Source organism: Kogia breviceps, chromosome 4 (assembly GCF_026419965.1).
Source record: "Kogia breviceps isolate mKogBre1 chromosome 4, mKogBre1 haplotype 1, whole genome shotgun sequence".
Classification (NCBI taxonomy): domain Eukaryota; kingdom Metazoa; phylum Chordata; class Mammalia; order Artiodactyla; family Physeteridae; genus Kogia; species Kogia breviceps.
The window spans coordinates 27,764,386-27,789,617 of NC_081313.1; the positions used below are offsets into that span (position 1 = coordinate 27,764,386).

General features: G+C 42.7%; 1 protein-coding gene across 1 annotated transcript; it reads right to left on the bottom strand.

Moving 5' to 3' along the window:
* Positions 1–2,748: 2,748 nt before the first annotated feature.
* On the bottom strand, positions 2,749–17,561 carry AMACR (alpha-methylacyl-CoA racemase). The gene is made up of 5 exons (XM_059060841.2): positions 17,193–17,561; positions 14,812–14,955; positions 13,289–13,449; positions 10,351–10,537; positions 2,749–3,508 (listed from the first exon to the last, which is right to left on the bottom strand). Exons 1-5 carry the CDS (start codon positions 17,449–17,451, stop codon positions 3,099–3,101), a joined length of 1,161 nt encoding a protein of 386 aa, XP_058916824.1. The 5' UTR covers positions 17,452–17,561; the 3' UTR covers positions 2,749–3,098.
* Between the last annotated feature and the right edge of the window lie 7,671 nt (positions 17,562–25,232).

Here is a 25,232-nt window from a genome sequence, read left to right on the forward strand (position 1 = left end):
AATCAAACTTATGAGCTTTTGCACAGCAAAGGAAACCATTAACAAAATGAAAAGACAACCTGTGGAATGGGAAAAAATACTTGCAAATGATGCAACCGACAAGGGCTTAATTTCCAAAATATACAAACAGCTCATACTATTCAATAGCACAAAAACAAACAACCCAATCAAAAATGGGCAGAAGACCTAATAGGCATCTCTACAAGGAAGAGATACAGACGGCCAACAGGCACATGAAAGGATGCTCAACACCGCTAATTATTACTGAAATGGAAATTAAAACCACAGTGAGGTATCACTTCACACCAGTCAGAATGGCTATTATCAAAAAGTCTTCAAATAATACTGAAGACAGTGTGGAGAAAAGGGAACCCTCCTACTGTTGGTGGCGACGTATACTGGTGCAGCCACTATGGAGGGTATGGAGGTTCCTTGAAGACCTAAAAATAGTGCTACCATGTGATCCAGCAATCCCTCTTGAGTACGTATCCAGAAAACACGAAAACTCTAATTCAAAAAGATACACGCACCCCAATGTTCATAGCAGCATTATTTACAATAGCCAAGACATGGAAACAACCCAAGTGCCCACCAATACACAATTAGCTTAAGGAGATGTGGTACACATATACAATGGAATACTACTCAACCATAAGAGAATGAAATGTTGTCATCTGCAGCAATATGGATGGACCTAGAGATTATACTTAGTGAAGTAAGTCAGACAAACACAATTATATGGTATCACTTATATGTGGAAACTAAAAAATAATACAAATGAATCTATGTATAAAACAGAAACAGACTCATAGAAAACAAATTTATGATTACCAAAGGGGGAAGGGGTGGGGGAAGGATAAAGTAGGAGTATGGGATTAACAGATACAAACTACTATATTTAAAATCAACAACTAGGATTTACTGCATAGCACAGGGAACTATGTTCAATATCTTGTAATAACCTATAATGGAAAATAGTCTGAAAAGTATATATACATAACTGAATCACTTTGCTGTATACTAAACACAATATTGTAAATCAACTATGCTTCAATTTTAAAAAAGAATGAAATAAAAATAAAAAATGTCTTCAATGTACATGTATTATATTTTTCAAACAGCTAATAAGTTGTTAGGACATAAATACTTCAGTTGTTGGGACCTAATTATTTATAAGTGGAATGGTTAGGTATTTCTTCTGACCTAGGGGCACCATGAAAATATTACTAAGACACTAAGGGAGATGTGAACTAAGATGGTTTAGGACCATCTGAGGCTTGTGTCCACATCTATAAAATGGAGAAACCTGCCCCACCTTCCCCTTGTGATCACTGAAGAGCAACTGAGATACTGTATGTCACAGATGTAACATCTGTTCTCCACTCCCCCATCCTGATGGAACCTGGACTAGCTTCAGGAATCCACCCCTCCCTCAAATACCCACCTGCTTCCAGGAAGTTGAGTCCAGGGGAGCTCCAGGGGCAGGTTGGCTTTATCTAAGGATAAGCCTACCCTCTCTGCCAAAGACTGGTGCAGGACTGGCTTGTGACTTATCTAGATCCAAGGAGACACAAGGTTTGCTGAGGGCTCCTGAGACGTTCTCTTCTTCTGGATGTTGCTGTGTGTGGAAATGAGATCCAGAACTTGCTACAGGATGGGGAAAAAAATGAAGGTGAAAAGCTGGGTAGGGAAGGTGAAGAGTAGTCCAGGGAAGAGGTAACAGGGTCCGGATGAAAGCAGCAATGGGAGGTGGGCAGGATGGATACCGGAGCTCTGAAGGTGGAGTTGACAGCCTTCACTATTGAGTTTCAATCCTTTAATAAGTATTCACAGTTTCCAGTCATGGGCCAGGTGCTACTCTAGGAACTGGGGGCTTAGCAACGAAACCTAGCAACGAAACCTACAAACTCCTTCATAAAGCTTCCGCTCTAGCCGGCACTGGTTAAGGAATGAGGGCTGGGGTCAATCAGCATGTCAGCAGTGATACACAGTGTGAAGGAAAATGAAATAGGGTGAGGGGAGAGCAAGTGACAAGGCAGCCGCCATCCTGGACGGGGGTCAGAAAAGCACTCTCCGTAAGGGACACGTGAACAGTGGTCAAATGAGGTGAGGCGTAAGCCGTGGGGGCCTGCTGGGGGCAGCAGGACACAGGACAGGAGCGCGAGCCCGAGACTGGTAAGAGGAGGAGAAGTCTGGTAACACTTTCAAATGCATGACGGGGGAGTTTGCTGACAAAGAGACCCATTTGGATAATACTAACAGGCAGCTACACACAGGAGCAGGGCTCGATGGAGAGGTGGCAACTATCTGAAGGGAACCTCAAGGACATTTTCTAAAATTCCAGTTCCAAGACACTGGCTGAATGATTCCCTTACCAAATTAAAAGGGTCAGACTTTTCTATCTAAGGACATTCATTCTGGTTAACAGTAGAGAGTAAAATATTTCAAGGAGTAACAAAAGGCGATTTTAGTGCTATTCAAAGAACTTTTTTTTCTTTTTTTTTTGCCATACGCAGGCCTCTCACTGTTGTGGCCTCTCCCGTTGCGGAGCACAGGCTCCGGACGCGCAGGCTCAGCGGCCATGGCTCACGGGCCCAGCCGCTCCACGACATGTGGGATCTTCCCGGACCGGGGCACGAACCCATGTCCCCTGCATCAGCAGGCGGACTCTCAACCACTGCGCCACCAGGGAAGCCCTAAAGAACTTCCTTGAAAGTTTTTCACAAACTTAAAAGCATGAGTAAACTTTGGGGGGGAAAAAAGCTTTATTTAATAAAAAGCATTATATTAATTCATTTAAAGTATATTATAAATATATAAATATTTTAAATCAACAAACATAACCAATCAAGTAAATTGGAAGGCAGAAAAACTGCCACAATTTAGTATAGGCAAACTAAAAATATTCCTAAATCAAAAGCCATGATGTTAACCGTTTTCAGAATTTAATCATCACTCTATAATCAGCCTTGTTTCCTGATTAGAATAGTTGAACCACTGTGATATTGTTTTTTCATGTTTCCATGCATACAATTTTTTGTATTATTCTATACTGTAAATGCAATATTCAAATTCATTTGAGTTGTGGGGCTTAGAACTTAGAGATTAGCTCTTGGTTTATTACTTTCAATAATTTTATCTGACTTAAGCTGACTGATCTCTTCCTGGCTGAAGCCAAACTCTTTGAGTATCTCTTCAGTGTGTTCTCCTACAAAAGGATCCCTTTCGGACGAAGGGACAGCTGGGGTGCTGGACAGCTGGGGTGCAGGGCGGGGACTCACACCCTGCTCCCTATCAATAAGAAATGAGCCCCGATCTTTGTGGTGACCACAATGGGTAACCTCTTCAAAAGTCAAAACAGGAGTCACGCAGGCATCTGTGCCGTCAAAGATCTGACACCACTCTGCCTTTGTCTTCTTTGCAAATATATCTGCAAATTTCTTCTTCATTTCTGGCCAATCAGTTATGCTCATCTGACTGGGAAGTTCATCAGACTTTAGCCCAAGTCCTGAGAGAAAAACACAATTTCTTAAATTAGTATGCTTTGGGTAGAGTAAATATAATCAGTGAAAATGAGTTTTGAACTCACTATAGTCGCCCAAAACAGGATGTTCTATAGGGTTTCTCAAATGAGTCAAAAGAAGAAATTCAAACTCAACTTGAAGTTGGAGCCAAAGGCTGGCGAAGGTAGTAGGGGTAACAGGACTCCAAACAGACTTTCCAAGTCTTTGCCAAGATTTTATTATTTACATTTCATCCAAAATAGTCTATTTTTAATGGTCTAGTTTCTAGAAACTGACTTCTTCCTTCTGAGTAGGTTTTTAAAAATAAATTTCCTCATGATGTTACTATCTGTCATATTGAATTAAAATAACTCCATGTGCTTCCCTGGTGGCGCAGTGGTTAAGAATCCGCCTGCCAATGCAGAGGACACAGGTTCGATCCCTGGTCTGGGAAGATCCCACATGCCGTGGAGCAACTAAGCCCGTGCACCACAACTACTGAGTCTGCGCTCTGGAGCCCGCGAGCCACAACTACTGAGCCCGCATGCCACAGCTACTGAAGCCCACGCACCTAGAGCCCGTGCTCTGCAACAAGAGAAGCCACCGCAATGAGAAGGCCGCGCACGGCAACAAAGAGTAGCCCCTGCTCGCTGTAACTAGAGATAAGCCCACCTGCAGCAACAAAGACCCAACGCACAGCAACAAAGACTCAATGCAGCCATAAATAAATAAATAAATAAGTTTATATTTTAAAAAACCCATATTTCATATAGTGCTCCCAAACCCTACAAAAGCTAAAATCTAAACATTTACACAAGACTACAGGCATACCTCGTTTTATTGTGCTTCACTTTATTGCACTTCACAGACACTGCATTTTTACAAATGGAAGGTTTGTGCCAACCCTGGGTGGAGCAAGTCTATGGGTGCCCTTTTCCCGAACAGCATTTGCTCACTTCGTGTCTCTGTGTCACATTTTGGTAATTCTTGCAATATTTCAAGCCCTCCACCAGCAAAAAGATTACAACTCATGGAAAGCTCAGATGATGGTTAGCATTTTTTAGCAATAAAGTATTTTTAAATTAAGGTATGTACATTGTTGTTTTAGACAATGCTACTGCATACTTAATAGACTACAGTATCATGTAAACATAGCTTTTATGTATACTGGGAAACCAAAAAATTCATGTGATTTGCTTTATTGAGTTTGTCCCTTTATTGCAGTGGTCTGGAACCCAACCCACAAAGTCTGTGAGGTATGCCTATATCTCTGTTTTCAAGGAAGAAGTATAAAGATAAATGATTAAATTCAAGATTTCAATTTTATAAATAATGTTCATTTCTCTTTATTTTCGTCAAATAACAGAGCTCTAGGAGAGCAGTGATATTTGACTCATTACTCTCTTACAACCCTGCTGTGACCTAGGAACAAAGGACTTGTAAAATAACCAAAGACACATGCAAATTGTTCCTATAGCAAAAAGGACAGAAAATTATCAGCCAGCCAATCAACAGGGGGCACAGAGCCTTTTTTGCTCTCTCAAGTATGAAGAACCTTGAAGGGCCCATCAACACAAGGGATAGAGAGGATGAAAGCATCTGCCAGGGGATATCACAGGAAGGATGGCTTCTCTGTCCCATGACCTGATCTGTGCTTCCTTTATTGACCACAAGCACCTACCCCTGTAGATACAACCAAACTCCAGTGCTGATTAAATTATACCCAAGGGGACACTTTGTTGGGGTTTGGTGTAACTGTCATTTTTATTCCCTCTTGTAGAAGAGGGTTTCTAAATTTAAATTATGCATAATATTTTGCATAAGTTTGGCCAAGTTAATCAAGTAATTCTCACTTTTATCATCCTTTCCTTATCTACCATGTTGAAAAACAATGACCAGTTGTAAGCTGCTCTGAAGATGCAAAAGTGCCTATGGAGGTAAGAAGACATGAATACTGCAGGCTCTTCTTAGTGTTTTGAGGGATATGAGGAGAATTCACATAGTTCTGAACAGCTGTGAAAAAACACCTGTGGGATATACAAGTATATTTTTCTCTGTAGCCACACGTCCCATTCAAAACCAGGAAAGATATGAAGCCATAGTTTCAGGTTTATCACTAAAATCTATAAGGAAATGTTTCTTAGGGTATCTTTCACTTTGCTTTCTCTCTCCTGATAGCCCTGAACTCTGGGATTAAAAAACACATAAAACGAGCAGTTGGCCAAAAGCATTTAAGTAGACCACAGCTACTGCTGGAAACATATTTGCATGCTTTTTTAAACAGTTTTTTTAAAACAAAAAATCAGAATGTGATCAGAATCATAAACTAAATAAAACTGGAGTCAACAGTTCTCCCACAAACACTATACTTGAGATGACACAGATCATACTTTGTACACTGGAAAATACTAGAAATCAAAAGCTACCCCCTAACTCTGACACGCCAGCTCTTCCATCGTGCTACCTCCCTTTCTCAGCCCACCATCCCCAGCCAGCTCGGACCCGCATCAAGGCCCGGGGGTAAACTACCAGTGGCTTAGGGTGGGCTGCTTCCTGCGCCCCTGACAGTCCATGCGCAGCTCTGAGGCCATCCCCCACAGGGCACAATTATCGATTGTGGCTAGTTTTTATAGCACAATCAATATTCAACTTCTGCTATTGTAAGTCAAACAGACTTTCAGAGACTGACCTGAGGACTCAGACACCATTTAAAACTTGGGAAAATATGTTTTGATTTCCAAAAAACAACCTTACGTGTACATGTATACATACACACACACACACACACACACACACACACAATTATACAAAATATTTATTGTTTTAAGTACATGTCATAAACTCATAAACTTTCTGCTCTGTGACACAATATTAGGCACATATTAAGCAGTCAAAAATGTATGCTGCAAGTATGCAATGACATATGTACAAAGATTAATGCTTATTAATAAACAATAAACATTATGTGTTATAATGTAAACCTGGAAAAAATGTAAATTAACTTGAATAAGGAAGTGGTTAAATAAATTTTAGTACAGGTATACCACGGAATATGATATGGCTGCTATATAAAGAGGGTGAGGCTGAAGATCTTTGGTACTGACAAAAAGGATGTCTTCGCTATATTTTTGAATAAAAAGTTATTAATTATAAATTTATATAATTAAATAGATTATATATAAATTGTAAAAAAATTTTAATTGTGTTTGTATGTGCACAGGGAAAGTTCTTCAAGGCCACATCTCAAACTTCCCCAAAGTGGAAGGACAAGGGAGAATTTTTACCTCTTTCTTTACAAATGCTGTATTGTTTACATTTTTTTCATTAAAAATATACATTATTTTGAATTTTTTTCATTTTTTTAAATTGTGGTAAAATACACAAAATATAAAATTTACCATTTTAGTCACTATTAAGAATACAGTACTGTGTCATTAAGTACATTCATATTGTTCTGGAACCGTTACCACCATCTGTCTCCAGAACTTTTCATCTTCCCAAATTGAAACTCTATACCCATTAAACACTACCTCTCTATTCCCTGCTTCCCCAGCTCCTCGCAACCACCCTTCTACTTTCTGTGAACTTGACCACTCTAGGTATCTCATATAAGTGGAATAATACAATATTTGTCCTTCTGAGACTAGCTTATTTCACTTAGCATAATGTCTTCAAGGTTCATCCATGTTTACCATATGTCAGAATTTCTTTCTTTTGTAAGGCTGACTAATATTTCATTGTTTTTTTATATATATCACATTTTGTTTATCCATTCATCTGTTGATGGACACCTTGGTTGCTTCCACCTTTTAGCTACTGTAAATAATCCTATGAGCATGGATGTACAAATATCTGTTCAAGTTCCCACTTTTAATTCTTTTGGATATATACCCAGAAGTGGAATCACTGGATCATACGGTAATTCTACATTTAATTTTTTGAGAAGCCACCATACAATTTTCCACAGTGGCTGCACAATTTTACATTCGCAACAGTAATGCACGGGGTTCCGATTTCTCCACTTCATCACCAACACTTGTTATTTTCTGGTTTTCTTTTAATAACATTTCGAAATTTTAAAACAACTTTAAAAAATTCTCTATTTTATCTGATTTACTACAAGAGTCTCAAGAGGTCATGAAATTCTCAGTACTTTCAGATTTCTTTGCCCTGGAAAGCAGCAGGCGCATAGCACAGAGGAGTTGGAGCCTTACAAAAACCTTGTGTATTTATGTTCAGATACTGAGAGCTAAATGAAGGTATGTTCTCAAAGATCTCCGTATATAAGGTGAAATAAACAAATTAATACTACCTCAAAGAATCATTACAGATATGGGGGTTTGTCCAATTAGGCCTGAGAGAGAAGTAATGTGTATGTGGCAAGTAAAAGTACTATTTTGGGGCTTCCCTGGTGGCACAGTGGTTGAGAGCCCGCCTGCCGATGCAGGGGACACGGGTTCATGCCCCAGTCCGGGAAGATCCCACATGCCGCAGAGCGGCTGGGCCCGTGAGCCATGGCCGCTGAGCCTGCGCGTCCGGAGCCTGTGCTCCGCAACGGGAGAGGCCACAACAGTGAGAGGCCTGCGTAACGCAAAAAAAAAAAAAAAAAAAAAAAGTACTATTTTTGCAAATCAATATTGTAGAAGAAAGAAGATGCTGAGGCATTTCGGCATGGACTATGTAGATTAAAGAAAAGCTGACTGAACTTGCTAAGTCCACCTAAAGCACAAGCCACCTGCCAGCTAAGGATCCTTAGTGAACTTTAAAGGGAGAGAGGACATGAAAGATACCACAAGACCATGACTGCAAAACAACTGGAGGGGTTACAGAGTGTTTTTTTTGTTTTTTTTATTTTTGCAGTATGCAGGCCTCTCACTGTTGTGGCCTCTCCCGTTGCGGACTCTCCCGTTGCGGAGCACAGGCTCCGGACACGCAGGCCTAGCGGCCGTGGCTCATGGGCTTAGTTGCTCCGCGGCATGTGGGATCTTCCCGGACCGGGGCACGAACCCGTGTCTCCTGCATCGGCAGGCGGATTCTCAACCACTGCGCCACCAGGGAAGCCCAAGGGTTACAGAGTTTAGACTCAGAAAGATGAAACCCAGGAGAAGATGATCACAAGTCGAGGGCTGGAGCAGTCTGCCTGCTATAAAATGAGGTGGAGTGTGGATGTTAGAAATGATCATTCTAAACATGTATGTTTTTAAGAAAACAAAAAAATACACCACAGAGAGGAGTTAAATTCTGAAATGACAGAGCAAGGACCTTCAAAAATTGGCTCCTGCATGAAAGCAACAAGAACACTGGCACAAATTGTCAGAATCAACATTTTTGTAACTCTAGAAATTAACTAAAAGCTTGCAACAATCTAAGGAGCATATGTAAGAAAAAAAATGACTGATCTCAGTAAGACCAGTCAGCTTTGTGGTGTTATAACTTAGGCTAATTTCATCCCTCTCTCCCCAGCTCTGTGATGGCCTCGAAAACCAACAGGCTCAACAATGGTAGTCGTGCAAACCCGTAGGTTAACAGCCAAGGAAGAGGAGGCAAAATGAGTCTGAAGCTCCCGCAAAATCCTATCCCCAGAGAAGCGCCAATGTTTGGCCTGTCTGACAGCTCCCTGAAAATCCCCATCCTCAGGGCCTGTCTTTATTTGATCTGACTCAGAGCTTACACTGCCCTATTCCTGAGACATTTGTCAAAAAAAAAAAAAAAAAAAAGTCAGCTGCAACTGTCATTTAGAATTGCCTGTGCATGGTGATAATAAAATTTCACTGGATTAGTTAATTTTATTATTATATTTAAATTCCCCTTAGACAAAAATACAAGGTTTTTGTAAGGCACAGACTCCACTACGTTATGTACCTGCTGCTTCCTAGGGCCCTGCACCCCAGAGTGAGAGTGCTGTTCCCACCACTCAGCCCCTCATATAGCATTGTTCTGTCCAGAATTTTGAATTGACCTCTAGTCTTAGTCTTAATTTCTGGATGGAAAGGCATCCTCTATGATCTAGATAAACCATTTTGTTCTATGGTTTCTCTAACTTATAGTTAAGTTGGTGAAGTTAACATAGTTGATCACAGAATGCTTTCTGAGGCTAGCAAAAACAGTCATTTCAGAGATATACAAATAACTCTGAGTAGCGCTACGTATCTGAAAAGCTACCAAACACAGCAATAAAACTCCAAACTTAAAGCAGAAAGATAAATGTGCTGCAACCAGCCTGTCACACTGCTTCAGAGTATATTCTAAAACTTCTTAGATACTAAATTATCTATAAACTTTAAATTCACATTTCACAGGAACAAAGTAACTTCAGTCCAATTATCAATTAGGGAAAAGGGGATCCCAAATTTTCCTGTTAACTTGTGGCAACATGTCAATAAGACAAGAATCTGCAAGAAAGGTAAACTGCAGAAGCATCAAGTGATGGTAACATATTCCAACAAACTCTCATTCACCAAAGTCTCTCTGTGTTCTGGTGACCCCACCACTGAAGTACCATGAGGGACATCTATCAAGGAACAAAAACTGGTAGAACCAGTAGATCATTTCTAGGGAAGAAAAGGATGTGGGCACACATGGGCAAGATAAATATCCAATACTACGGAGTACGAAATGTGATAAGAACACTGAACTACCACAAAAAGGATTATTATTTTTTTAATCTGAGCTATTTTACAGACTTGTAAAATTACTTGTCAATTTAAAAGATGGGGGAAGTGCCCCACAATGTCATGATGGCTGTAATTAGGTTAATTATAAAGTGGATATATAATAAAAGACATCATGAACTTCAAAAGACTCCAAAATAGAGTCAAAAAAACATCCACAGAAAAGAGGTACTCACCCTTAAGCAGCAGCTCATAGAACTGGGGCTCTAATGCTCCAACAGCCATGAACCCCCCGTCCGCCGTCCTGTAGGTTGTGTAGAAAGGCGCTCCACCATCTAACATGTTCTGTCCACGAGGCTGTCCCCACAGTCCTGTCTGTTGGGTTTTCCACAGAAAAGAACCTAGATATGCTGTTCCTTCCACCTTTGAAGAAACAGAATACAGTATGAATCCAGACAATTCAACTCTAAAAAGCATGGTCGATTTCTACTTGAGATTTTAAAAAATATTTGTATAAAAATGTTTATCTTAGAATATAGGAAGATTATATCTAATTATACAACTTCTTTGATATTTCAAGAAAGTGAGTTAGAGAAGGCTTATGATAGAGTGAGTTTCTGCACTATTCAGATCAGGGAATACTGTTCAGAAAAGACTTAAAGGAACTACTTTTGTTCTTCCTTTCAAATGAGATTGGCAGAATGTGGATAATTTTTGAAGCTAAGTGAGGGTACATGGAAGTTCATTCTACATTCTCTTTACTTTTATATATGTTAACAACTGTCAGGATAAAAAAGTTGAAAACAAAGTAAAAAGGTTTTTTTAAAAATCTATCATCCGATCTCAATACCTACAAACACATACACACAGATATATGAAGCATATCACATTTTAAAGGTAAATCACATGACAGTTAAATTTAGTTTGTTCTAGTTTGACTCCAAGCCCAAGAAAACAAATTTGAGTATTTAATATATCTTAACTTTAAAAATCACTAGAAAGTTACAAAATAAACAACAGTATGGGTGGCAGGTATATGGGTTTTCAGAGTACAGACAAACTAGTTTGGGAATGCCAACTTCCCACTAGTCCTGAAGTAACGGGAATGGATTCACAAACTCAGGTATGATTATCACAAGGCTGGATGCACTGGGCTACCTAAAGAAGACTACTTCCCTATCCTTATGGCTTTTTGATCCTAATGACTCTGGCACCACAGGGAAAAGGCCATCAAAGCATCCTTGTCTCTGAGGTTACCAACGGAGGGGCCCCGTTCCAACTGTGAGCATGGGACTTCTCACAGATTCTGGCTGTAAAACAAACACAAAATATATCTTTAGATACATCCCAGTTTTCCCATTTAACTTTAGGAAGCTCATGCACACTTCAATTCATGGATCCGACATTTGTTGTCACCAAGTCGTGGAGTTTGTATAAGTGGCCTGTGGTGGTGCTTTTTTTTTGAAATGGGGTTACAGAGATCTTAGAGTATCCCCACATTTAGACATACACACACACACACACACACACACACATATAGACACACACATATATATATACATATATAATCTCTTTTACACACTGGATGTAGTGATGAGTCTATTGAAAAAAGATGTCCTAACAGTATTATGGGTCTGGTTTGGCTCAGTCAGGATACAAACAGGCTCTAATTTAATTCCACCTTTATTTGGTGTCATAGGAGGATATAGGACAAGAGACACAGCAGTTATAATCCTCATCTCATCATGAGGCTGCCCAGCACATACTTCTCTTCTCCCCTCACGCACATGTAGTGTGCGCTGCCACGGACCACAGCCTTTGACACAGGGAAACTGTAGCCTCAATTTCCCAACCTTTTATATTGTTCTCATCATGGAGGCCAATGGCCTGCATGCCAACACACAGCCCCCCAGGTCAGATGAGCACCCCCAGATCAGGAGTAAACACAGTGAAACGGACTGCACATTCCACAGTTACCTTAACTCTAGTTTCTAAGGCAACAGTCTGATGAAGAGACAACTCCAGGTCATCATAGGCAGGCCTGGATCAAGGATTCTGCTGCTAAAGTCATTAGGAAACCACTGGCCCAAAAGAATAGGGTATCTGGGGACTTCCCTGGTGGTCCAGTGGTTAAGACTCCATGCTTCCAATGCAAGGGGCGAGGGTTCGATCCCTGATCGGAGAACTAAGACCCCACATGCTGTGCGGCACAGCCAAGAAAATTAAAAAAAAAAAAAAAAAATTAAAGAATAAGGTATCTATTTCCCCCCATCAGCCTCTTCCTTCAGCAATCTTCCCCAGGGTGCCAGGGCCACCAACCCCTGGGTCTTCCAAGCCAGAGATGGGGGAGCCATTTTTGATTCCTCCCTCTCCCTTCATTGCCAATATCTCATCAAATCCCAGCAATTTTACATCTCAAATGTAAATCCTTAAATCCAGACCCACTCTACCATTAACCATTTTAGTACTCGCCTTTCTCTCTCAGCGTCGTCTCCATCCAATCCATTCTCCACCCTACCGCCAAAGATCTGTCCAAACGCAAAGGTATAGTGACACTGGACTGGGCTCTCATCAACTAGCTGTGAGAACTCGGGCAAATTTCTGTGCTTTAGTTTCCTCTTCATTAAAATAACAATGTATTCCAAGTGAAATTGTTGTTTGGGGGATTAGGAGAAATCACACAGGAAAAGTGCCTAGGATAACATGAGGCAAGTGTATGAGGGTAAAGACACCGAAGCATCATGACACTCGAGTCTCCCCTACACAGTGCAGCAGGAAGGTCTAGACTGGTCCGTTCTACTTGAGCATCATTAAGAATCTTCTCTACCTGCTAAGGGAGACTTCCTGAGCCCAGTTTTGAATGAAGATTTCTTGAAAACCATACTCTAAGCACAAGAGACAGCACGGGGAAAATTGCTGAAACACAACATAGAAATCAGGTGAGTCATGAAAAGTTTAGAAGATTGACTCCACAAAACAGAGGATCACAATATGACATTCTGACACATGTTCAAGATATGAAGCTATTTTAAAGAAAAGGCCATCCTTGGTAACTTGGATTCAAATTTCAAATCTCATTTATCTCTTGCCTTGTTCAGAAGAGGATTTGATGCAGCCGTACATCGACCTCAGGAACCACTAGTAGGCTTATCATTTCCCCCAATCAGCACTTACCATGTTTGCATCAATGACCTGACCTTTGCCAGAGCGCGTGCGTTCAAAGAGCGCCATCAGGATGCCCAGGGTGCACATGAGGCCACCACCACCAAAATCAGCCAGGAGATTCAGCGGGGCATATGGAGCCTCACCACTTCTGCCAATTCTTGACAGAACACCTACACCATTAAAAAAAATTGGGGAACACTAACTGTAAATTTAATGCCTCTTTTAAATAAACACATGAACTTCTTAGGGGGAAAACCAATCTCTCTCGTTACAGTTGTAAGTGAAAACTAATACCTAACGCTTTTCTAAACCTAACCCTGTTCAGCATATTTATAAAGAAGGCTTTCTTCCCCTCTAACAAGGTTCCTTGTTTGATTTTTTTGTTTTCTCTAAGACTTTACTCCAACTAACATTTTCAGAATTCTGTTGCTAAGTTTTTATTCACTGGGTTTTGGGGGGGAAATGGTTGCTATCCACTTAGCAATCCACTTGGCACTTTATGGCTTAACAACAGTATAATGCACTTCCATTCTTATTAGAAAGAGATGCAAGAAAATAAACACAAGAAAAAGAAAAGGAATTAAATTCTTAAGTAGATGAGAAAAGCCAACTCTACACTCACTCTTTTCCTCAACCTTTAAATGCGTACACACAGAAAATTTGAGACTTCCTTGACTCAGCAATGCAGTTCTTAAAAATCTAGAATTAGGCCGTTCTAAGATATGTTCCTTTTTTTTTAAAAAATTTATTTTTGGCTGAGTTGGATCTTTGTTGCTGCATGTGGGCTTTCTCTAGTTGCAGTGAGCGGGGGCTACTCTTCATTGTGGTGCACAGGCTCTAGGCGTGCGGGCTTCAGTAGTTGTGGCGCATGGGCTCAGTAGTTGTGGCACGTGGGCTCAGTAGTTGTGGCGCGTGGGCTCTAGAGCGCAGGCTCAGTAGTTGTGGTGCATGGGCTTAGCTGCTCTGCAGCATTTGGGATCTTCCCGGACCAGGGATCGAACCCGTGTCGCCTGCATTGGCAGGAGAATTCTTAACCATGGCGCCACCAGGGAAGCCCTAAGATATGTTCTTACAGGCAAAAACTCTAGTAAAGTTATATTATGACCTGAAAACCATGGGCTTTTTCTAGTATTCATAAAATTTCTAAAATCATGTCTCAGCCAATGATTGTTGATAAAGTGAGGGAGGAGGGGTATCAAAATCAAACTGTATCTTTGCAAAATATAGAGCAACCATTTCTACTACCAACAAGTCTCTTAATTCCTAGCAGGGGCTTGCTGGAGAATTAACTTCACAAATGTAGTCAGTAAATGTTATTAGTGAGCACATTACCCCTCCAATGTGTTAAGGCAGGGGGAGGCTGAGAATGACCGTTCCAAGACAAACCGACCCTTTTTAACAACCACATGTTCTTTATTGATTCCAGTCAATATTTAAATCTTCACTTAAAAAATTCTTTTTAATAAGTGTAACTGTAGATCTTGACTGGGAACAAAATAAAAAGCGTAGCGAAATTATTTTTTTCAACATACCTGACAAAGCCAAGTAGTTGATGTCATGTCCTGCTACCCTAGAGAATCTTCCTGATTGGCCAAATCCACTCAACCTGGCGTAGATAAGCTTTGGATTCTCCCTCTGCAGAATCTCTGGGCTGAGCTGTAGTTTTTCCATCACACCTTGACAAAAGTTACAATTGTTTTTTTTAAGAGCATGAATTGAGGATGGGTATAATCTCTTTATTTGTGGCAAACATAAAACAGCACTTTTGCAAGGAAAACTAGTAACATTTGTTGCAGGTTTATAGGGTATTGCCAGTAATTAAGGACCCAGAGAGTGAAGCCCCCATTTCTGGAATGTGTGGCTTCCCCCAAACCCCCAGAATGGTATTTCCCTCCAGCACTGCCCTGCATCCCTTCAGGCATACCCAAGCATCTTCATTCCTCAGAATGGATATTTCACACCTTTATTTAGGCCCTTTACAGTTCCCCAAATTCTCTCCTTAGTAATTTATTAGAAATGGTCTGTTCTTTCGGAAGTTACTCTGTGTCTTTGACCAAAAATTCACTTTTGTAAGCTGTTATTACTTTCAGGACCTTTTCTATGTCTATATCCGCAGCTGCTATTACTTTCAGGACCTTTTCTGTCTATATGCGCATCAGTGCCTGCTATACTTATTTATGTATGTATATATTCCATCTTCCCTATCAGCTCAGAAGCTCCTCTGGCAGGATTCATGCCTCATCTCTTTCCACAGGCTTATAACATGCCTCTCCCTCCATAAAGCTATGATAAGTTACAAAAGAACTCTATTCCTAGAGTGGCGGTTGCCATGGGGTAGGGGGGTTGGGAGAGGGACGGATTGGGAGTTTCGGATTAGCAGATGCAAACTGGTATATACAGAATGGATAAACAACAAGGTCCTACGTATAGCACAGGCAACTATATTCAATAACCTGTGATAAACCTTAATGGAAAAGAATATGAAAAAGAATGTATAAATATGTATAACTGAGTCACTATGCTGTACAGCAGCAATTATCATTGTAAATCAAGTATACTTCAATAAAAAATAAAACATAAAATAAAACGAAAAGAATTTTATTCCTCTACCTAGATAAACATCAGCCACAATCCCCTCCCCTGACAGCTATGTCTGTATTCACAGCTCTACCCTTCTCCTAATTCCAAGATTGTAGACAAGTTATTCAACCATGCTGAACCTCCTTCAACTTCAAATACGGTACTATTAAATTATGACATAATCCTAATTACTAAATTATTATTGTTATAATCCTCAAATCTGAGGGTAAATTAATTGACACATTTAAATATGCCTGGTGCCCACAGACATTCAATTCATTCACCAAACATTTACTGCCTTCCTGATATATACCAGGCAAAGCTCTGTAATTGTACTTGAGCATGATGACGGTGGCAGTTGTCTAAGAATAGATTGGAGTGGTGCTACACCCAAACATCAGCTTTAAAAAAGCTGTTAACAACGCTGCCAAGGAAGCTGCAGCAGGTGTGAAGAGAAAGAATCCTGAATCATAGAAAGGAGGGAGAATGATTGGATTGGTGATAACTGAAAGCTGGTGGGGGAAAGGAAGATTTGGAGTCCTGGTTGAAGTACAAGTTTCTGATTCAGGCAACTGGGTGGACATTGGTTCCATTCACTGAAATAAAACACAAAGAGGAGATGCCATTTTAGTAGGGAAAATGATGAGCTCAGTTTGGAATACGTGGAAGCTGCAGTGCCCGGGAGAAGGCCAAGTAGAAATGGACAGGAGTTGGGTATTCTGGAAGTCTGTGGCTCTAAAAGGGGATACAGTTATAGATTTGGCCAACATCTGCCTATAAAAAGTAAAAATAATAGGAAATGTTTAAGGTGGCTCCAAGAAGCAGAGCGTAAAGGAAATTGAGCAGAAGCTGGAACTTGGGAACACCAGCATTTAAGGCAGGGTGTTGTCCTGGGTCCGTGGATGGCCTTATGAGGAATACCAAGCTCCAAACGGTAGCAAAATAACTATGTGCCTATATGCAGCTTGCCGGGGAGAGAATCTATGGCTTTCGATCGTTTCTCATAAGGTTCACGATCCTCAAGTAATTAAGAAAGGCAACTATAATAGGGTGACTCAAAAAAAGAGAAACTGGGAAGGAGTCGGAGAGAGGTATGAGAAGAGTAAAGGCAACAGCAGTATCTCGGAGTCCAAGTAGGGAAGACCGTCTCAGGGGGCGAACAATCAGCAACAATATTAAATGCAACAAAAAGGTCTAGACCGACAGGGACGGAAAGGGTTCGGGTGGCAACAGGGCAAAGGTGTGCCGGGCCAACCCCAAATGTCCGGCGGCCTCCCTTCTTCGGGGACCGTCCCTCGTCCGGTCTCGCGTCGCGTCGGGATCTGGGGCTCACCAGGGCGGAAGGACTCCAGCATCACATCCGCCCGGGCGCACAGCGACCGCAATACCGCCGCTCCCCGCGGCCGCTTCAGGTCCACGGCCAGCGAGCGCTTGCCCCTGGCCATCCGGCTCAGGTCGCCACGGGCGCCCGGCCGGTCCACACGCACCACCTGCGCCCCGAAGTCCGCCAGGACCATACCGCAGAACGGGCCCGGGGCCAGGCCGGCCAGTTCCACGACCAAAATGCCCTGCAAAGCCATGGGCACCCGCATCTCCTTCCGAAGGCGTAAAAGACTGAGCGGCCCCAAACTCAGCCACTCGGGCCTGAGGCCCTCCTCTGTCGCACGCTCCCTCCGCCCCTCGTGGCCCCGCCCTCGTGGCCTCTCCCTTGTGCGCCTGCGTGCGGCCGCGGAGTCTGCGCATTGGTGCGTTTCCTGGCCCCGCCTCCCCGGGTCAGGGGTCGCTAGTGGGCCGGCGGAGGGTTCGCATTTTGTAACTCTGCGGGATAATAAATCGTGACCGGGCTTGACCTGGGGAGCCCGTGGCTGGTCACCAACTTCTCAGGACGCTTTTACTCTCGCTGTTGCGATCCCAGCTGTTGTGCGCTTTGGGTTCGTAAACCTCTCCGGCCCTGGAGAAATTAAAAGTACATAAATATGTAAGAACAATGCTAAAGTATTTTTTTCGGTGGGCTGCAGACTGTCTTCTTCACCGTTCTTACTTCTTTCTTAGCCACCCGATGATTCACCCACAGATGGCTTGCGTATAGTGGAATATCAAAAGAACATCTGAGCGGAAATCAGAGAGGTTTAAAAATATTTTTTAATTTGTCACCTGCCATTTCTACAGACAGTTACGGCTTGGAGTTTTAGATTTTAATGCACATTATTAAAAAGTACAATAAAGTAATTCCAAATAGGCCTACTCCTTTCAGTTAGGGGTGCTCCAGGAACTAAGGAGAGACTTTTATAGAGTAAAGGCAAGACAAGGAAATTATTCATTGGCTATACGTTAAAGCCTAGTTGGCTGTTTGGGTTTGGTTCTTACCTTTGATTTCCGAAATTTGAGGTATTTACAGGGTTAGATTCGGCCTGCGTACAGAGGCTGCCCAGAGCATTAGAGCCACATCAGTCTAATGGCTTCCTTGTTTAATTAACACCTTTTTGTCCCCCTCTATCCCATGTTCCTATCTCTGCTCAAGCATAAGTTTCCTTACCCCCTTCCTCTTGTTTTATTTTTATTTTGAGAAACTTAAAGAGAAAATTACAAAAAATGCTATAGCAGACATCCAGATGCAGGCACTAATATTTTTTCACAGTGGCTCCCGGTCTATTTTTCTAAAAAATAAACAGTACAGATACAGCTGGTGCTAACACCCAGGGTCAGATTCACATGAATCAGATATCTTACCAGCATCAAGCTTTACTAATAAGGTCACAGATGCAGATCATGGAGATGATAAGTGGAATATCTCCTGCCTTACCGGTAGACAAAGGATGTCACAGTCGTCAATGATTACAGCCACTGCCAGAGCTGGTGGCCCTGAGGGAACTCAGGACGAATACCTGCCATCTAGCAGCCATTAGGCTGCAGCCACTCTCTATGGTGAGCCTCAAGGAAACTCAGGGTGTAAAAACACAGAATACTGGCCCCAGATAGCTGAGGTGCATTTCAAAGGAATGATTTCAGTGAGCCCAGACTCTTGCGTCTTCCCATACATAGAAAAGCGCTAAATTCCTTAACTCCGGATATCTGGTTTTCTTTAATTAACAGTAATCTTTTGATGTTCCGACTACCTGCCCCTTGTTGCAAAACTCCTATATATCCTAGCTCTCCCCTCGCCTCCTCAGAACTCCTGAGCAGTTCTCTCAGGGTTACTTGAGATGCTGCCTCCCAGGCTTGAAGTCCTAAAAATTCCTGCCAAATGAAACATCATAACTCTCAACTTTTAGGTTGTGAATACTTTTTTAGTCAGCAGAGACATGATCAGACAAAGCAGAGGTCTGGGAAATCTCACTTGACACTACAGGCCCTTCCGTCCTTCATTGGACACATACCCCCTGTAACAAGCTGAATTGTGTCCCTTTAACATTCACATATTCAAGTCCTAATCCCAGTACTCAGAATGTGCCTTTATTTGTGTTGCAGCAAAAATAGAAATGAAGTTTTCCTTTTCCTGAGAGCAAGGAAAACAAAGGGAACAGTGAACAAGCTAGAGAAGAAATGTAACCTGGCCTGAAAGTGTTAATCACTCGTAGTTTTATTTTAACTGTCACTCCTCTGTAGTATCTGTAACTAGATTTGTACTTCACAAAATTAACCTCACTCCCTGACACTATGTAAATTACATACTGCACCTATCACCCCTAACTCGGCATGAGTTACATCCTGTGCCTATCACTCCCTAACCTTATTACATCCGAGGGCTTACACACCCTATGCCCCCTCGTAACAAATCACCCCCTGTAGCTTTTGCATTTCAGAGAGAAGGTTGCTGGCCGATAAACCAGAGACAAATGAACCCAATTACCAGAATGCCTGACCCCAATTACTGGGCTGCCTGACGTCAGCTATGACTTTTGAAATAATGCAAAGGAAAAAGAATGCAAGACCTTCACTACTTCGATCCTTATCACATACCCCCGGACCGCTAGCCCCACGTATAAATAGCCAGGAGATGGAAGCAACCTAAGTGTCCATCATCGGATGAATGGCTAAAGAAGATGTGGCACATATATACAGTGGAATATTACTCAGCCATAAAAAGAAACGAAATTGAGTTATTTGTAGTGAGGTGGATGGACCTAGAGTCTGTCATACAGAGTGAGGTAGGTCAGAAAGAGAAAGACAAAATATCATATGCTAACACATATATATGGAATCTAAGAGAAAAAAAAAGGTCATGAAGAACCTAGGGGTAAGATGGGAATAAAGACACAGACCTACTAGAGAATGGACTTGAGGACACGGGGAGTGGGAAGGGTAAACTGGGACGAGGTGAGAGAGCGGCATGGACATACATACACTACCAAAAATAAAATAGATAGCTAGTGGGAAGCAGCTACATAGCACAGGGAGATCAGCTTGGTGTTTTGTGACCACCTAGAGGGGTGGGATAGGGAGGGTGGGAGGGAGGGAGACGCAAGAGGGAAGAGATATGGGAACATATGTATATGTATAACTGATTCACTTTGTTATAAAGCAGCAACTAACACACCATTGTAAAGCAATTATACTCCAATAAACATGTTAAAAAAAAAATCTCTGATTCCCCAAGGAGGGGGGAACAGTTCTTGAGGCACTAGCCTGCTGTGTCTTCCCTTCTGCCCGACAGAAAAATAAAGCTATGTCTCTCATCCTTCAAAACCTCTGTCTCTGTATTTCTGTCTGGCATAGGTGCACAGAGAAGCCAAGATTTCGGCAACATTTGGAGATAGGGCCCGTAGAGGTAATTAAGATAAAATGAGGTCATATGGGTGGGTCCTAATCCAGTATGACTGGTGTCCTTATAAGAAAAGATTAGGACATGGAAAACACAGACCAAGGGACCATCTTGTGAGGACAGAGCAGAAGACAGCCATCTGCAAGCCAAAAAGAGAAGCTGCAAAAGAAACCACACCTGTTGACCCTATGATCTGGGACTTCCAGCCTCCAAAACTGTGAGAAAATCAATTTCTGTTATTTAAACCATCCAGTCTGTGGTATTTTGTTATGGCAGCCCTAGCAAACTAATACACCCTCTGACCCATGATTATAGATGAGGTCCCTAATGAGGTTCTCAGGTCACCAAACAGACTATTTTATATCCCAGAGAGTTACTTAGCTATGGAACCATGCTTCCTAAATTCTCAGTTTATTTACCATAATTAAAACTGTGGCCAGGGATGATGCCGAAAGTTCAGCTTCTCTGTACACTGGTGCCAAATCAAATCTCAGATACAGAGTTTTGGGTGAAGTAGAAAAGGATAGCTTTATTACTTTGCCAGGTAAAGGGGGACACAGTGGGCTCCTGTCCCGAAAAATTATGTGTCCCAACCCAGGAGGATTTGATGAGGAGTTTTATGACAATACTTCCCAAGGGTGGTATTGCTGACAAGATTAGGGTGTGTACAGGGTCTCAGGGTCTCCTAATCTTGAGGAGCTTGCCTCAGGTGGTTTCCTGGTTACTCCTCCCTTGATTAGCAACTGTTTGAATCTGCCCTGTGGAACTCAGGGAAGGTCATGGAGGCTGGAGTCTTTCCTACAAGAAATGGGGCACAAAAGGGCTTCCGTGCTCAGGAGCCCCACAGGGCCCCTCTCGGTTTCACTCCCCCCTTTTCTTTGATACTCCTCAATCTTGAGGAGAACAGATGTTGGATGAGAAAAGGGAACAATTGTTTCGGATAGAGATGTTAATCATAAACTGAGCAGAGGAACTCAGTTTTAGGGGGACTCAGTTTTAATCCCCACTTCGGTTTTAACTTTCCGCAAATCTTTCAGGGAATTGGGCTACCAGTGCTGTGACTACTTCCTGCTGAGATGGGGCGTAGTCCTGAAATAGGAGGGAAGGGGGCAGGACACAACCTTGGAAAGAATGACATAGCCCAAGGACATGACGTAAACTGATTAGAACCAAGTGGGTCCAAGATGGCGGACAAGTCGACTTCCACTGGACCTTGAGCCTCAGTATATGCTCACTGTAACACATCAGCAAGCTAAATAACACACCCACAGGCACCATGACAGTTCCAATGCTGACCATAAGGATCAAAAAGTGGGTGGTGGCCCAATTCCTGGAAATGCCTGCCCCTCCCCCTCCCGTCCCAAATAGCTGGAATACTCCTCCCACTCATTAGCCTATGAAATGACCCACCCCTATAAACACTGATAACCCCATACCCTGGTGCCTTTCTCACCTGCTGGATGGCTCACACTCTGTGGAGTGTGTTTCTCTCTAAATAAGTCCACTTCTTACCTATCACTTTGTCTCTCACTGAATTTTTTCTGCAATGAGACATCAATAGCCTGAGCTTCATTAAGTCCTGAAACCAGGTGTGTGATCTCAGTTGGAAGGCTGCAGGTTTTGGCTGGGTTCTAGTCCCAGCTGCATGGGTTCAGATCCCAATCAGGGATGGCTAGGCCCTTCAACCAGACTCCTGCGTCCAGGACCAGGACATGGCTAGGCCATGCCATGCGAGGAGATGTTTTGCAAGATAAATGGCCTTTTTACTTTACATCCTCACCTCCTCCCCCTTTCTGTTCTATAAAAGAAACTGGCATCCACACCCTGATAAAAGATGGTTTTTCCAGGACCCTAGTCCGTCATCTTCTTGGTCTGTTGGCTTTCCGAATAAAGTCTCTATTCCTTACCTCAACACCTCATCTCTGATTTATTGGCCTGTCACGTGGCGAGCAGAGAGAGCTTGAACTTGGTAATACTGCAATTACAATACTGTACTTTTGGTGCAACAGACACAGTTAGAGGTAAGAGGAGTGACATCCAGAACTTTAGTAGCTAGAATAGATCTCATTTCCTTAGGAAATCAGAGAATAAGTCTGAAGCCAGTTGTTTCCAAACCATTCCCTGTATGGGGAAAACCCTTCAAGGCAATCCCGAAGACCTGGACAGAGGAAGCTGACCACATAGCTAGCAGTTAGAATTATCAAAAGGACCAGCATATGAATCTATAGGTAGAAGGTATGAGAAACGATAAGAAGACAGAATTTTCATTCAGTTTGTCAGGACGCATACTTAAAGTTCCCCAAAGGGTGAGATGTTGGGAGTCTGCTCATTGGCTCTAGGCAGGCTTGGCTGGTCAGTCTCTGGTAATCTTCTTGCTCTGGTGTGATGTACCCATGGTTTGGAACTTACTGTTTAATTTTTACCTCCTGTGTTAGAAATGTTTCTCTTTCTTTACTCTTAGGAGCTAAGAGTGAAACCGAGCGGGGCCCTATGGGGCTCCCAGGCATGGAGGCCCTTTTGTCCCACATTTCTTGTAGGCAAGACTTCAGCCGCCGTGACCTCCCCTGCGTTCCAAAGGGCAGGTTAGAACAGTTGCTAATCAAGGGAGGAGCAGCCAGGAAACCACCTGAGGCAAGAGTAAAGGGAGCAGAAAAGCTAATCTAGATTAGGAGACCCACCACCTGAGACCCTGCACACACCCTAATCTTGTCAGCAACCCCACCCTTTTGAAACTCTGCAGAAGAAAGAAGAATGCAAGACTGTTACTGTGTTGATCCTTAGCACATAACCCTGACCAGGAGCCCGACTGTAAGACCTCTCCCTATTCCCAAGGGAGTGGGGCACAGATCTTGAGACACTAGCCTACTGTGTTCCCTCTTTGTGTGGCAAAGGAACAAAGCCACTCTCTTTCTCCTCCATAACCCTGTCTCCATATTTCTGTTCGACATCGTTGCACAGAGAGCCAAGATTTTGGCATCAGGAGTAGTCCCCTGTATATAATTCCATAAGGGCTCAATCCTAGCCCGCTTCTAGGGGCCACCAGCATACAGAGAGCAATTGGCAAGACCTTGTCCCATTTTGATGTGTTTTCTGGCATAGCTTTTTTAGGGGAACCACTAACAAAGCTAACCGCCTGCCCTGGCCAGGCAAGATAGTAGCCACTTGCATGAGTTATCTTACAAAAGGAGGTCCTGGTAAGGAATGTGGAACTAATAAGCTACGACCAACCAGAAGAATTTGGGAAAGTTCCAAAGGAGAGAGGAGTCTCCAGTCCATATGTCCTACCAACCTCCCAGAATCCTTCTTGCTGGAATCCATCTTGGCGGAGTGATGTATGCGCCACCAGAAAGGACCCTGAATCAGAATGATTGGTCAGAGACAACCTGGAAACTAATCCCATCACCATAAAACCCGAGACTGCGAGCCACGTGGCAGAGCAGTTCTCCTGGGTTCCCTTACCCTGCTGCTCTCCACCCGGGCGCCCCTTCCCAATAAAGTCTCTTGCTTTCTCAGCACGTGTCTCCTCGGACAATTCATTTCTAAGTGTTAGACAAGAGCCCACTCCCGCGTCCTGGAAGGGGTCCCCCTTCTTGCAAAAAAATGGCCACTCTGGCAGGATCTCTTCTTCTCTATGACTGACATCCTGACCACTCGGAGTACTCAGGGACCAGTTTGCCTGCTGACGGGCCAAACTCAGAGGCCGCAACCAAGATCATTTTATCCTTGGTCTCCTCCTGACTCAGACGACTGGCCAGAGAGCCCCGACAAGGAACTCTGGGTAAGGAACTTTATTGACCTCTTTCCCCTTCCCTCTCCCTTTCCTCTTTTCACCCCCTCCTATCCTACCTTTTTTTCTTCTGTCCTGGTCCTGGACACAGGAGTCTGGTTGAAGGGCCTCAGCCTGACCAGAGGGATGGAGCCTGATCACCTCTGGTGGGCAGAGAACTCGAATTCTGGTCTTGTATCCGGTTTCTAGTTTCTGATAGGGCTGAGTTCCCATCCTCCTTTCCTAGAAGACTGGGGGAAAGTCCTGTAACACCTGGGCATCTGCAGGTGACAGGTGCCCTTGATGTGCACCTTAGCTATCTAGGGACAGGATCCTGTTTTCCTCCACCCTGAGTTCCCTCACAGCTGCAGTAGCTGATAGCCTGATGGCTGCAATATCCTTTGTTTACTGATGTGGCAAGTGGTATTCTGATATTCTTCATCCACACATCCATGCACTTTCCCCTTTTTACTTATGTTCCTTCACTGAGTTGAAAACTCATGGAAGGTAAGACTTGTACTTTAAATGCTGAGTCACTCCTGGAATACCACAGTACCTTTGCATAGAGTAGAAGTTTATCAATTCCAGCCAGGCCCTTTGTAGTTTACATTTGATCATTCTATCCTCTGTTTGAATATTATTGACTTCGGCTTTTACTCACAATATGCTCAATAAAATTCCTTCAGTATAAGTTATTCGTAGTCCAAGGTTCAAATGTAGCCTTTTCTACACTGGAGAATCACCCAACCTAATCATTATGTGAAGCTATTCTATCCTGTACTGCATTTCTACAGCAAGCAGACACCCATGTGTTTCATTTGTAGAGTTAGCCTTCATTTGGGGTT